Source organism: Meles meles, chromosome 2 (assembly GCF_922984935.1).
Source record: "Meles meles chromosome 2, mMelMel3.1 paternal haplotype, whole genome shotgun sequence".
NCBI lineage: Eukaryota > Metazoa > Chordata > Mammalia > Carnivora > Mustelidae > Meles > Meles meles.
In genome coordinates, this window is record NC_060067.1 from 35,779,212 (window position 1) to 35,793,044 (window position 13,833).

General features: G+C 36.1%; 1 protein-coding gene across 4 annotated transcripts in view; it reads left to right on the top strand.

Annotated features, from left to right (window-relative positions):
- Nucleotides 1-13,833, top strand: part of PDS5A (PDS5 cohesin associated factor A) — a 141,152-nt gene that overhangs the window by 78,551 nt on the left and 48,768 nt on the right. For all 4 annotated transcript variants that reach the window (XM_045990131.1, XM_045990150.1, XM_045990140.1 and 1 more), the window contains exons 16-17: nucleotides 67-206; nucleotides 8,438-8,553. In XM_045990131.1, the coding sequence (XP_045846087.1) occupies nucleotides 67-206; nucleotides 8,438-8,553 (256 nt within the window). The remainder of the gene's footprint in view (nucleotides 1-66; nucleotides 207-8,437; nucleotides 8,554-13,833) is intronic.

Below are 13,833 nucleotides of genomic sequence, written 5' to 3' on the forward strand. Positions count from 1 at the left end.
AGAGAGAGCTTGCTTTTAGTTTGGTAGTTTTTCTTTTATAATTCTGATTCTCTTTCAATTTTACAGAGAATTTGCCTGACCCTGGGAAAGCACAAGATTTTGTGAAGAAATTTAACCAGGTTCTTGGTGATGATGAAAAATTGCGATCTCAGCTGGAGTTATTAATCAGCCCAACCTGTTCGTGCAAACAGGCAGATGTTTGTGTGGTTAGTAAATTATACTTCTGCACGTGTTCTCTTGGCTTCGCTTTGTTGAAATTTATATTTTATTAAAGTCTGCTTTACATAAAGTATTTGTGTTAATTTAACAATACTGCGAACTGTAAATTATCCGGAAGTATATCTGTGGTTAGCTTAGCTCTCTTAAAACTGTTTAGCCAAATTCCAGGAAAAACACTAGAGAACTAAGCCAGGGAGGTTGGTCCGAGTAATTGAGCAGGACAGTATGCTTTGTATTTAGTAGACATTTGTTAAGTAAATAGAATTTTCTAAATGCTTATGTGTGTATGCATTTTCTTCACTCACGGATTAGCATGGAAATAACCCTTGTCAGTAAATTAGCAACAGTTACATTGCCATATATGCATTTATAGATAAGGTAATTCCTTTTAGGCTTTTGTCTTCATTCTATTCCTGGATTCTTTATTTTATAGAAAACCAGTATTCATTGAAAATATCAGGAAGGAAAACTTCATCCACTCATTTACTCAGCATTTTTCTGTGTTTGAATTTCAGCTGTACCATTAACTACCAGTGTGACCTTTAGTAAGTTCTTCAGTATTTTGTAGCCTCATTTTTCTCATCTATAAACATTAAAAAACTCATAAGATGATTAGAAAATTTCATGGGTGTATCTGTGTATATATGTCCTAATGCCTGGCCTTGCACTGCCCTTTAGGATTTAATTAAATTATATTTCTGTCATATTGCATATGTTACAACTACTATGTTTGGGACCAGGCTTACAGAGCTGAGTAAGAGAAAAGAAAATTATTTCAGATATTTATGTCTAACTTTGTTCTAAAAAGAATGAGAGTGCAATAATTATTTGTGTATAAAGAGATGAGGACTATGATAGATGTATATACAAAGTGGTCTGAGAGCATGGAATAGGTATTTTTTATTCATTCTTGGAATATTGGGTCTCTAAGTGGATTTTAAAAAAATAAGAATTAGGAAGAGATGAGGGGAAGCCAATTTAGGGAAGAGAACTGTGGACTCTTCTCTTTGGCCTAGGGGTGAGGAGATGCCAAGTGCTCAGACTGCCTCTGCTTTTGCCCTTCTGAGCAGGGTGGTTTGCTGTAAACAGTTAAAAGGTTGCATTTATGTCTTTGGCATTTAGTATTCTAGTTCTAGAGTACTGTGTCCTGCAGGGTATCTACTAATGTAATTGGATCATAGAATGAAATATTTTGAAAAGACCTTAGAAATAGTTGCTTTAAGGGCACTAGGGTGGCTCAGTGGGTTAAACATCGAACTCTTGGTTTTCGCCCAGGCCATGATCTCAGAGCCATGAGATGGAGTCCCGCCTGGGGCTCAGAGCTCAGTACGGAGTCTGCTTGAGATTCTCTCTGTCCTTCTGTACCTCTCCTGGCTTACATGCTCGCTCACTCGCTCTCGCTCTCTCAAATTAATAAAATCTTTTTAAAAAAAGAAAGGGTTGGTTTAACCACTTCATTTTACAAATAAAGACAGTGAATTTTAAGGTTTCAGCTGGTGATGGTAGCTGAGCTGCAGGTAGAGTCTAGGTCTTACAGGTCCTCAATAGTGTTCTTTCTATACATTCCATTGTTTGTAGGAGGAGCCAGTACAGACTGAATACTGCTCAACAAATGACCTTGAGAAAGAACAATCAAGTGGTGTTTTTGGTCTGAGAAAACAGAAATTGAGCTTGAATTTGAAAAAATTGCAAAAACATGAATTCCTACTATTTGTCAGACCATAAATATATCTTAAGAATTTCCAAAGCCAGGGGCGCCTGGGTGGCTCAGCGGGTTAAAGCCTCTGCCTTTGGCTCAGATCATGATCCCAGGGTCCTGGGATCAAGCCCCGGATCGGATCGGGCTCTCTGCTCAGCAGGGAGCCTACTTCCTCCTCTCTGCCTGCCTGCGTCTCTGCCTACTTGTGATCTCTGTCAAATAAATAAAATCTTTAAAAAAAAAAAATTTCCAAATCCAAAAAGTATATGTAAAACAGATGTTTGTAACCAAAATATCTCAGGATGAATACCACGGCCCTGCAGTGCAGCCAGTCAGCACTCCTGATTTTAGCAACCCGCGAAGTAGAGATGAGGACCGCGGTTGCATTGGGAAGAGCACGGTAATGATACTTTTTGGTGGGGTTGGGGGAGGGTTATTCTGAGGCTATTTTAAGTAATGGTCCACAGAATAGCTAATAGAACTCTATTCTAGAAGAAAAAATTTCTGCTAGTCATGTTTTTTAGTTTATTTTCTTTGATGGATGTTTCACAGTAGTTTCTGGCTTTACATTAGCATTGTGTATTCTGAGACATTATTTAACTTACCTGTATATTCTTGAGTACAAAATAGGATTTATAATACCCTTTAAATTCTCAGGAAAATGACCACTGTTAGAAGAGTTTTTGCTGTTTTCCAGAATATCTTTATTATTTTGTCTTTATCCACAAGGGCTGCTGGTACTAGTTAACATATACCCTCTAGTATCACATTCCTCTTTTCCTGACAGTTTCATTCTGAAGTTTTAAGAAAAGAATAAAGAAGAATTACACAAACACTGGGGTACCTGCGTGGCTCAGTCGTTGGCTGTCTGCCTTCTGCTCAGGTCAGGCTCCTGGGATCCAGCCCCACAACAGGCTCCTTGCTGAGCAAGGAGCCTGCTCCCTCTCCCAGTCCCCCTGCTTGTGTTCCCTCTCTCACTGTCTCTCTCTCTGCCAAATAAATAAATAAAATCTTCAAAAAAAAAAGGAGAAATACACAAAATTTACTTTCTGTCGCTCTATGTAGCTTTTGTTCCATCTCTGAGAGTCCCTTTCTGTCCCCTGCTGATGTGTATATATGACCACTTCCTTTTTTTCTAAATGGCAGTCACTTCTCAAGAGGTGACCGTTACTCAGTAACAGATTATGTGGGAATGGCGATCAAACACTTGGAGCGAGGAGTAATAGACACATACTGTGGATTAATACATGTATACATGATGCTGTAGTGAGAGAGAATGAGCGATGGTATTATATGTGCTGGATAGATTGGCTTTCCCTTTGGACTTTAGGTTTTGAGTTTCCACACCTCGGTCCTAGAGATGGGTCGCATATTTGCCATAGCATGAGCTCTGCTTGCTCTTTAATGCTGTAGCACCTCCCTGTGAGCTAACTTCAAGATTTTCCAGGAAGCTTATTAATTGAACATTTGAGACAGTCTTAGGTTTGAATTTCAGCTGCGCTATATACTACCATTGTGACTGTTGGTGAGTTACTCAATATTTCTGAGCTTCCTTTTTCTTCACCTATAAATATTATCAACCTCATAAGATTGTTAGAATAAGATAAGATGAAATTTTGTATATGATCTAATACAAGATCTCTTGTACTGCCCTGTGAAATGCAAATGAAAAGTAATTCTTGTGGTGTTACATATTTATAACGAACACTAGGAATTCTTAAAATAAGTGGATAGGGATCCTAAATCTCCATCTTTTTAACAGTCTTAAAGTGATTCTGATACCAGTCTTTCAAGGACTACACCTTAAAAAACCCTTCCCTGCAGGGTTATCTGAATATGCATTGTATCTTCTTTTTTTTTTTAGAAATTTTTTTTTTAAGATTTTATTTATTTATTTGACAGAGATCACAAGTAGGGAGAGAGGCAGGCAGAGAGAGAGAGGAGGAAGCAGGCTCCATGCCAAGCAGAGAGCCCGATGCGGGGCTCAATCCCAGAACCCTGGGATCATGACCTGAGGGAAAGGCAGAGGCTTTAACCCACTGAGCCACCCAGGCGCCCGCATTGTATCTTCTGAAGGCCAAATTTTGGGTTGTCCCTTGATCAAGGGACACCATTATAGATCACTGCATGGATTTAGTAAATTGTATTGTACATGGTCTCTCACTGAAGTTGCAGTTTCGGTGACAGGGGCAGGCAAATATTTCAGCAGAGAATACGGTGTGGTAAGTATTCTGATAGAATGGTGCACTTTGGTAACAGAAAGGAACAGCATGGGTGGAGATGGGAATAGCTTATTTTAGAATAAGTGGTTCCAGAATCGAATCTTAAAGGGTGAGTGGGGATTAGACCACTACGTCAAGAATGACTGCTGTATTTCTAGCTTAGTGATTGGTTAGCAGGGAATATGTTTGAAGAGTAGGAGAAGATAACAATGTGTGGCCTTGCAGCAGCTGTGTTTTGAAGTCTGAAATTTAAGGCTGGTTGGTATATATTAACATAGGTATAGTTCCTGGAAGAAGTAGAGAAGAAAAGAACAAAAGGAGAGAGAGATGCTAACTTACGCTGTTTAGTTACAATCATCATGTGCTTCCTGTTTTCTTTTAATTTAACCTTTCTGTGGTTCAGTGAGAATGCTATGAGGTGTGATGTGATTTATAGTATGAAATATATATTGGTTCTTGTCCCCCATTTCTGGCACAGAACTAAAACCCTTTAATTTCCTAAGTGCTGAGAGATGGGAAGTTGTCTTTTGTTATGTTAATGAGTTCCTTTGGAAACTAGCCTAAGGGTGGGGACTGCTTCCCTGCCTAGCCAATCCCATGATTAGAGGGTTAGAACTGTCATTCCTACTACCCTCTGACATCTGGGAAGAGCAGAGGGGCTGGAAATTGAGTTCAGTCACCAGTTGCCAGTGATTTGATCATCAAACCTATGTAATGAAGCCTCCATTAAAAACAAGAAAGACAAGATTCAGTGAGGCTTCCGGGTTGGTGGACATTTGGAGATCTGGGGAGAGGGGCAGGCTCACAGAGGGATTAGGAGTTCTCTGTCCTTTCCACATACGTTGCCCTATGTATCTCTTCCCTCTGGCTCTTCCCTAGTTCTGCATCCTTTTATAATAAACCAGTAATCTGGGAAGTAAATTTTGCTCTGAGTTTTATGAACTACTCTAGCGAGTTTGTCAAACCCAAAGAAGGAGGGGATTGTGAGAACCTGGATTTACAGCTAGTTGGTTGGAAGTGTAGGTAACAACCTGGGCTTTTGACTGATGTCTGGGGTTTAGGAGGGAGCAGTCCCTTAAGACTGAAATCATAACCTCTGGGAACCAACGGATGCTACCTCAGGGTAGACAGTATCAGAATTGAGCTGAATTGTAGGACATCCTGCTTCTGTCCGGAGAATTGTTTATTGGTGGGGGAAACCCACCTATCTCTCTCTCTTTCCAGGAACTAAAAACAATAGGTCACTGTAACATGAAAGTTAAACCTTTAGGAACTGCTTCTCATGAGAATTTGCCTTTATCTAGTTTACTGTTTCCAGCTGCAAAAAATACTGATACTGTAAAATCCTCTTATGGGACATTTTGATTAGGAAAACAAAAGTATATGAGAGGGAACACTGTATGTGAATACTTTTTTTTTTTTTAAGCAAACATTTTTTTATTGTCAAAATGAGAAAAGAAAAATGTATGGAGAACAAAGGATATATAGATTCAGACTTTTTTTTTTTTAAGATTTTATTTATTTATTTGACTGAGAGCAAGAGAGAGATCCAAGTCCAAGTCGGCAGAGAGGCAGGCAGACAGAAAGGGGAAAGCAGGCTCCCTGCTGAGCAGAGAGCCTGATGCAGGGCTCAGTCTCAGGACCCTGAGACCATGACCTGAGCCGAAGGTAGAGGCTTAACCCACTGAGCCACCCAGGCACCCCCAGATGCAGACTTTTTAAGCTGTTTTATAATAACAATTAATAAATTATAAGCTTGTTAAAATAGGGGTTGGTGCACCTGGGTGGCTCAGTCGGTAAAGTGTCAGACTTTGGCTCAGGTTATGATCACAGGGTCCCCAGATCAAGGCCTACCTCTGCCTTCTTGCTCAGCAGGGAGTCTGCTTCTGCCTCTGTCCCTCTCCTACTTGTTCTTGAGCTCAGGTGCTCTCAAATAAAATCTTTAAAAAAAAGAGAATAGGTACTATTTCTGTATTTCCTTGATACTTGTTAAGGGTGCTTAAAATACTAAATAATTTATGTAATTAGTAAATATCAGTAGTAGTATCAATCTGCGTTGTTACCGGAGTTGGTGAGAAATTTTGGAAATATTGTCAGGGATGCAGAAAGAATTCATTTTCTTAATTCTTTCCGCTGTCATTTCCTAAAAGGATTACAAATGATTACTTCTGTTTGAAGCTTTGTCAACTACTTTTCAGTTATAAAATTTCTTGTTTGTGCACTGAAAGTATGTGTGGGTATACTTTTTTTTCTTGTGTAAAGAAAATAAGGAAACTGTTGATTTGTTGCTACAAACTAATTAGTTGGTTTTTATTGTCACAAAACAGTTTAGCTTGCTGCTTATCCCTAGTATCACTTAAGATTATCACATATCATTGCTATGTGAGAATACCTAAATATTGCATGCATAAAATATTATTATGAGGGATTACTTAAATGTAAGGTTATATTGGAATACAAAAACATCACATTTTAAGTTAATTTTGTAGGATGCTTGGGTGGCTCAGTCGGGTAATCATCTCATTCTTGATCTCAGTTCAGGTCTTGATCTTAGGGTCATGAGTTAAAGTCCCATGTTGGGCTCCATGCCCAACTTTAAACATACTTTCAAGTGTTACTTTAAAATAAAAGTTTATTGTGTTTAGTGTTATTGTTTATGTACCTAGGTGTATTTTATAGTGTTATGACTGATTAGGTAATTGTGAATTACTCTTATTCCCTTTAACATTTCCTTTATTTTTTCTACCATTACTGTTTCTCCTAATGTTTCTCCTAATGCCTCGTTTTCCCTTTTTTAGTAACCTGTTCCAAAGTACTGACTTTATAGTTTGTCTAGCAATTTTCCAATAGATTTATTTGTTATTAAATGATCACTGACTTTATCTTAGGTTAAAGTATTTAAATTTTTTTACTAGAAAAAAAAAATCTCCTTTTGGGGAGATCCACACAAAATAAGTTTGATTTTAAAAGATAGTAACGTACTTAAATTCAGATTTAAAGTGTGTACCTATGGGTTAGAGCAAAGTATGTAAGGACTGAGCACTAACTGAAATATTTTTATTTTCTCAAATGCTAAAATTTTGCTGAGTTGATTACAGCTTGCAAAATAAACCAGGCATCTCTTAAAGACTAAGAAATTTTCCTGAGACATGCTCTGTTAACAAATATGGATGGTATCTAATTTAATATTTTTATAATTAATTTATGTCAAGATGTCACTGAAACTACAGTAGGAATGTTTTCCTTATTCCCTTGTCCCTCTGAACGTATATCACTAATGTTGGGGTTTTTTTTTTCTTTTTTTTAATGAAAAGTGATTATTATTTGTTAGTTCTTTTATATTTTGGAAAGCACTTTTAATGTGCTTTATCCTCTCAGACAAAATTTGCATTTACTTATACAGATATCAAAAGCCTTATTATTAAACTTCTTTCCCCAGTGCCCAGCACTTCGTAAATTTAACATTTTCTTTGGAGGCTCTATAATCATTAAGTCCTAATATATTTTAGAAATTCCTTCAATAATGTGTTTTCTTTGTAGAAGATATTTGATGTAATACCACTGTCTTTGAAATCAGATATGCTCTTCCAGAATTAAAAAACTTTATGTACTACTTTTACTTATGTACTACTTTTTACTTTTTGTAAAACTTGTAGTACTTTCTGTACTAAAAAATTATGTACTTAATGAATCTTCCTGGGTGGCTCAGTGGGTTGAGCCGCTGCCTTCGGCTCAGGTCATGATCCCAGGGTCGTGGGATCGAGTCCTGCATCGGGCTCTCTGCTCAGCGGGGAGCCTGCTTCCCTCTCTCTCTCTCTGCCTGCCTCTCTATCTACTTGTGATCTCTCTCTGTCAAATAAATTTAAAAAAATAAAAAATAAATCAATCAATCACTAACTGAAATAAAACACGTATTACAAAATTATTATGAAATAAACATGTTTATTAGTTTGAAATAAATTTTGAAATTAACTAGTAAGACATATCCATGAAAGTTTAAATTTTTAACTTTTAAAAGTAGAGCATTAAAAAGGATTGTTTACTAAGCAATAACTTCATGGGAGAAATTTGAGAAAGAAAGCATAAGTCATACCATGTCATCCCCTTTCTGTTCTCCACAGTCCAGATTTTGCATTGATTACCTGATGAGTATATAATTTTAGTCAGGGTCTAAGACAGAAATTTAGTCAGGTCTAAAGCAGATTCTGCTGGTTTGGGATCTTTAAATGCTTTTGATACCTATAATCATTCTTATGTTGAAAAATTACACTTACGGTAAAATCTTTCCTTTCTATAGAGAGAAATAGCTCGAAAACTTGCAAATCCTAAGCAGCCAACAAATCCTTTTCTAGAGATGGTCAAATTTCTGTTGGAAAGAATTGCACCTGTGCACATTGATTCAGAAGCCATAAGGTAAGCTAGGAAATATATTCACTCAAAAATAGAACATAATCTGAAACCACAGAATTATAAGTTTAAATTCTGGGTCCCTAAGAAAACCTAAAAAGTTCCCCTGTATGCCTTTTTAATGGCAGAAGTATGTATTAATTGAAGTTGAAAGAAGGGCCTGCTTATTTTCTGGTCATTGGCTTACTTCAGTGCTTTTTTATTTTTTAAGGGTTCTTATCTTTAGCCTATATGCGCTCATTAAAGAAAACCTAGAACATCAAGAATGGAGAAAGAAGAAAATATTTTATCTGTAGGCTATCAATCAGTCTTTGAGTTTTCTTAATCATTTTGATGGCCACACAACATTCCTTTAGTATATATCACTGTTTACTTGAAATATGTGAAAACAGTAGTATTTTGAAAAGAGCACAAGTTCCCCTTAGACTAATCTGGTTTTATAACCGGTGTCTACTGCATACCAGTTTTGTGGCTTTGGAAGAAGCCCAGTAATTTATCTGAGTTTTCATTTTATTTTTAACTCCAATATTTTTGTCATAGCTCCCTGTTGGATGACTATGAGAATCAGAGATAACATGTAACACTAAGCAGCCTGGCATAATAGACAAGCTATATGTCTTCGTTTTCACGTTGGGTTATTATAAAGCACTTAACTGGTTCTCTCTCCCTTTTGGTTTGGTTTGGTTTGGTTTGGTTTGGTTTGGTTTTATTGATTCTCTTTTTAAACAGCCTTGGATTAGAGGAGCTGGTTCTAGCTATTAGTTATTTCATGATATGTGAACTACTGCTTTTGTTGTATTGAAATGCCTGTTGTATTGACTTTCTAGGGCTGCCATAACAAAATACCACAAAATGGGTGACTTAAACAACAGAAATTAATTCTCTCACAGTTTGGAGGCTAGAAGTCCAAGATAGAGGTGTCAGCAAGTTTGATTTCTTCTGAAGCCTCTCTCCTTGACTTGCAGATGGCCTTTTTCTTGCGGTCTCCTCACAAGGTGTCACATTGTCTGTGTTCTAATCTTTTCTTCCTATAAGGACTATAGTCATATTGGATACTGCTCCACACATTTCACTTCATTTTTTTATTATATCTTTTAAGGCCCTTGTTTCAAGTATAATCACATCAGGCACTGGAGGTTAGACTTCCACAGTACACAATTCAGCTAATGACAGTGATGTTTGTCTTTTTTCTCTTTAACTGATAATTCCTTTTTATTTAATTTTCTTACTTGTGAATAAAACTAAGGATTTTAGAGAGTAAGTGGTTTGTTCACAGCTGGGTAATGACAAAAACCATAGATTTATTTGTTTATTTTTCCAAAGGATGGAAGTAATTTTAAATTTTTTTTATTTGGGTCTACTTCAAAACACAATGTTACATTAGTTTCAGCTGTACGAAATAGTGATTAAACATCTCTGTATCAATGGCTCACCACAGATACAGCTCCCATGTATCACCATGCAATGATATTGTATGTACATGAACTATATTCCTTATGCTGTACTTTTTATTCCCATGACTTATTCCATAACTAGAAGCCTATATCTCCCACTCCTCTTCACTCATTTTGCCCATCCCTCCATCCGTCTTCCCTCTGAAAACCATCAGTTCTCTGTATTTATAGGTCTGATTCTGCTTTTTGTTTATTTTTTTCTTAGATTCCGCATGTTAGTAAATCATATAGTATATGTCTTTCTCAGTCTGACTTATTTCACTTAGCATAATGCCCTCTAGGTCCATCCCTGTTGTTGCAAAAAAGAGACAAGACCTTGTCTCTTTTTATGGCTGCATAACATTCCACTGTGTGTGTGTGTGTGTGTGTGTGTGTGTGTGTGTGTGGCGCGCGTATCCATTCATCTATCAGTGGACATTTAGGTTGTTTCCATATCTTAGCTATTATAAATAATACTGCAGTAAACAAAAGGGTGCATATATCTTTTCAAATTAATGTTTTTATTTTCTTTGGTAAATACCCAGAAGTGGAATTATTGGATCATGTGGTATTTCTATTTTTAATTTTTTGAGGAAACTCCATACTGTTTTCTACAGTGGCCATACCATTTACATTCCCACCAGATTTATTATTTTGATGTCAGTGTCCTTTATTCTATGCCGTTTAATTCTAATGGGGTAAATCAAGGATGTAATACATGTAAGTAGTACTTTTGCCTTTGTGTATTGACTGTGAAAGAGACATATAAGGGCATTTGCTGTTTGTTTCCATGAAGCTTCATAGGGTTTCATTACTTTTGTCAGTTATTAGCTAGTGGTTAATTTCCAGTCTTAAACGACCAAAAACTCAGTTTTTTCAGTAACATCATAGGTGTTTAGGCTCAGAGAAATCAACTTAGGGTTTCTGAGAGACTAATTTTATGCAAAATTCCAATTTATTAATTTTAATGAGAAATATGTACGTCATATGATATTCTTTCTGTGTAATCAAATCTTCATGGACTATTAAATTACAAATAGATGATTTACTTATTCATGTAACATATATTTAATGGAGCAGTTTGTAAAATACATTGGGTAAACTGGAGAAGGATATTAGATAACCCATATTGTGTGGGATGGATTTGTTGTTAGAGAAGGCTCTGAAATAGATCACACATAAATGGGTAATGAAAGATCAGTAGGAATTATGGAGGGTAGCCAGGTAAAGATTGCAGGGGAAGAGCAGCCCAGGCCACTAGCCCAGTGTCCTTGGATAGATTATTTAAGCTTAATTTTCTTACCTTTAAAATAAGAATAATACATTACAGTAACAACTGGAATTGTTGAGAGGCTTAAAATGACATAGATATATAAAATACTTAGCACAATGCCTCACACATTGTAATTACTAAATGAACAGTAGTAGCTATTCTAGGAAGAAGAAGTAGAACAAAGGCAGAAGGAATCAAGAAGTAGTTAAAAAATTGCATGTACTTTTAACCATAAGGAAGGAATTTGGAAGAAAGGAATGAGGATAGTAGAAAATATCCTACATACAACCAATTTATTTTCTCCAGATTTGTTTTTATACAAATACACATATGCATGGTCCAGTTAGTTATTTGTCTTTAGATAATGGTTGAGAGTGAGGTAGTGATTGCAGTAATGGTTGAAACCTCAGGGAGAGGGTAAATTTTAAAAAGAAAAATGTGAGGACTGAATCCTGAGGAAAATTAAGAGTCTGGCAGAAGATAAGAAATTCATCTAATTCTTAGACATTTTTAACGACGTGGTATGATGACAGGTGGTAACTAGACTTACTGTGGTGACCATTTCATAACGTTTATAAATTCCAAATCATTATGCTTTATACCTGAAACTCATATAATATTGTATGACAATTCAATATAAAAATTTTTTTAAGGAAGCATGGTCAAAAGTGGAAGAAAAATTGGAAAAGAGTGATAACAGAAAAGACAAACTAAAAGGTGGAGGGGTCAGATGCTACCCAGAAGTAAAATAGATACTAAAAAGCATCCATTGGATTTAGAAAAGGGAGAAACATCACAATGGCCGGAATAGTTTCTTTGGGGGAGCAAGGGCAAACCCAGATGACTCAACTATTGAGAAGAGCTTAGGATAGTCCTTCTCAACATCCACATCATGATACACAGAGAAAATGATAATATTTGAGCAGAGGAGACTGCGCAAGCTCAGAGGTAACTGGCCTGACTCAACAGGATACCAGTAGGTTCCACTTAGCAACCTTTAGGTATGAGAAATCAAAGGGGATAAAGACCTTGTCACACTTTGAAACTCTGCTTTAGGAGATAAATAGGGATGTGGGACAGCCACTGTGGACAGTTCAGCTATTAAAAGTAAAGGAGAAAAATGAGATGGTGGGAAGGGAGTGAACTTGAAGAAGGGTCTTTTGTTGTTTTTAATGAAGGAATTTTGAATATTGAAATATCTTTAAGGGGTACTAATAGAAAAGAAGAGAGGTTGAAGATGGGGAAAGGGGGAATAGAATTAGAATTATGATAGTGCAACATCCCTAAAGAAGAGGAACAGGAAGAAGGAAATCTTCACCTATGACTTGAAAAAAATAATAGATGCAAATTAGAGGAAGTTAGAAGGTAGGGGTATAGAAAACTGGTTTTCACTCAGGGTCTCCATTATTCTGTATTAGATTAAAGGTAAAGTAGGTAGTCTGTTCAGTGGAAGGATTTAGACCTGAGGTAAAATGGTGAAGATTTGTGTCCATGGTTACACAGCATAGAAGAGAAAGAGACACATAGATTTCCCAAGCAGATTTGAACATGTACTCGAATTGGTAATAATCTTTTGCTGCATGATACCCCTGTGAAGTATATGGAATATGTATTACTTCTCTAATTTAGAAATTAAAGTAATAAGAGGAAGGACTACAGTCCTGGTTTCAAGACTTATAGCTCGACTCATAATGGTGATCAGCCTACATTATAATGAAAAAAGATTATGCCTGTCTTGTTTTGCACTCTATTTTCAGGACAGATCCTAAGACTTGGCACATAATAGGTAGTCAATAAAACTTACTAAGTAAATGTATGGCTGACCTCTTACAAATAATCAAATACATTTATAAAATTTTCAAGCACATTTATAATCTTGTTAAATACATGTATCATTTTATAGCATTTCCTCCTAACAAAGTTTAATTCAGAATGTTTTTCTCAAATTAAAAATAACTTTTTAAAACTATATAATGTCAGAGCTAATACAACTTTTAAAACAAAGTATGGGGTGAACAAGATCTCTTAAATGGGACATAAAAAGCACAAGCAGTGAAAGAAAATTAAATACTTTCTCCTTTTTGCAAGACACCATTATGAGAAAGAAAAGCGAAGCTACAGATGTATGCTTTGCAAGTCAAGAAAAGACTTGGAAAGCATATATCTGATAAAAGATTATATCCAGAATATAAAAAGTATTCTTACTACTCAGTAAGACAAACGATACAATTTAAAAATGGACAGAAGATTTGAACAGACTTCACCAAGTAAGATACACAAATAGGAAATAAGTACAGGAAAAGACAGTGAACATTATTCCTCATTAGAGAAATATAAATCTGGATTACAATGAGAAATACCACTGTACAACCATTTGAATGGCTAAAATTAAAGATAACTGTCCATACCAAGTGTTGATGATACAGGAGACAGTCTTGTTGTAACATTAAGTAGACATACAATGTTACCATATGACTCAAGAATCCCAATACTAGATATTGCCTACAAGAAAAAAAAGCATAAATTGCCATAAGTACATACACTTAATTGCATATAGCAGCTTTATTTTTATCTTTAAAC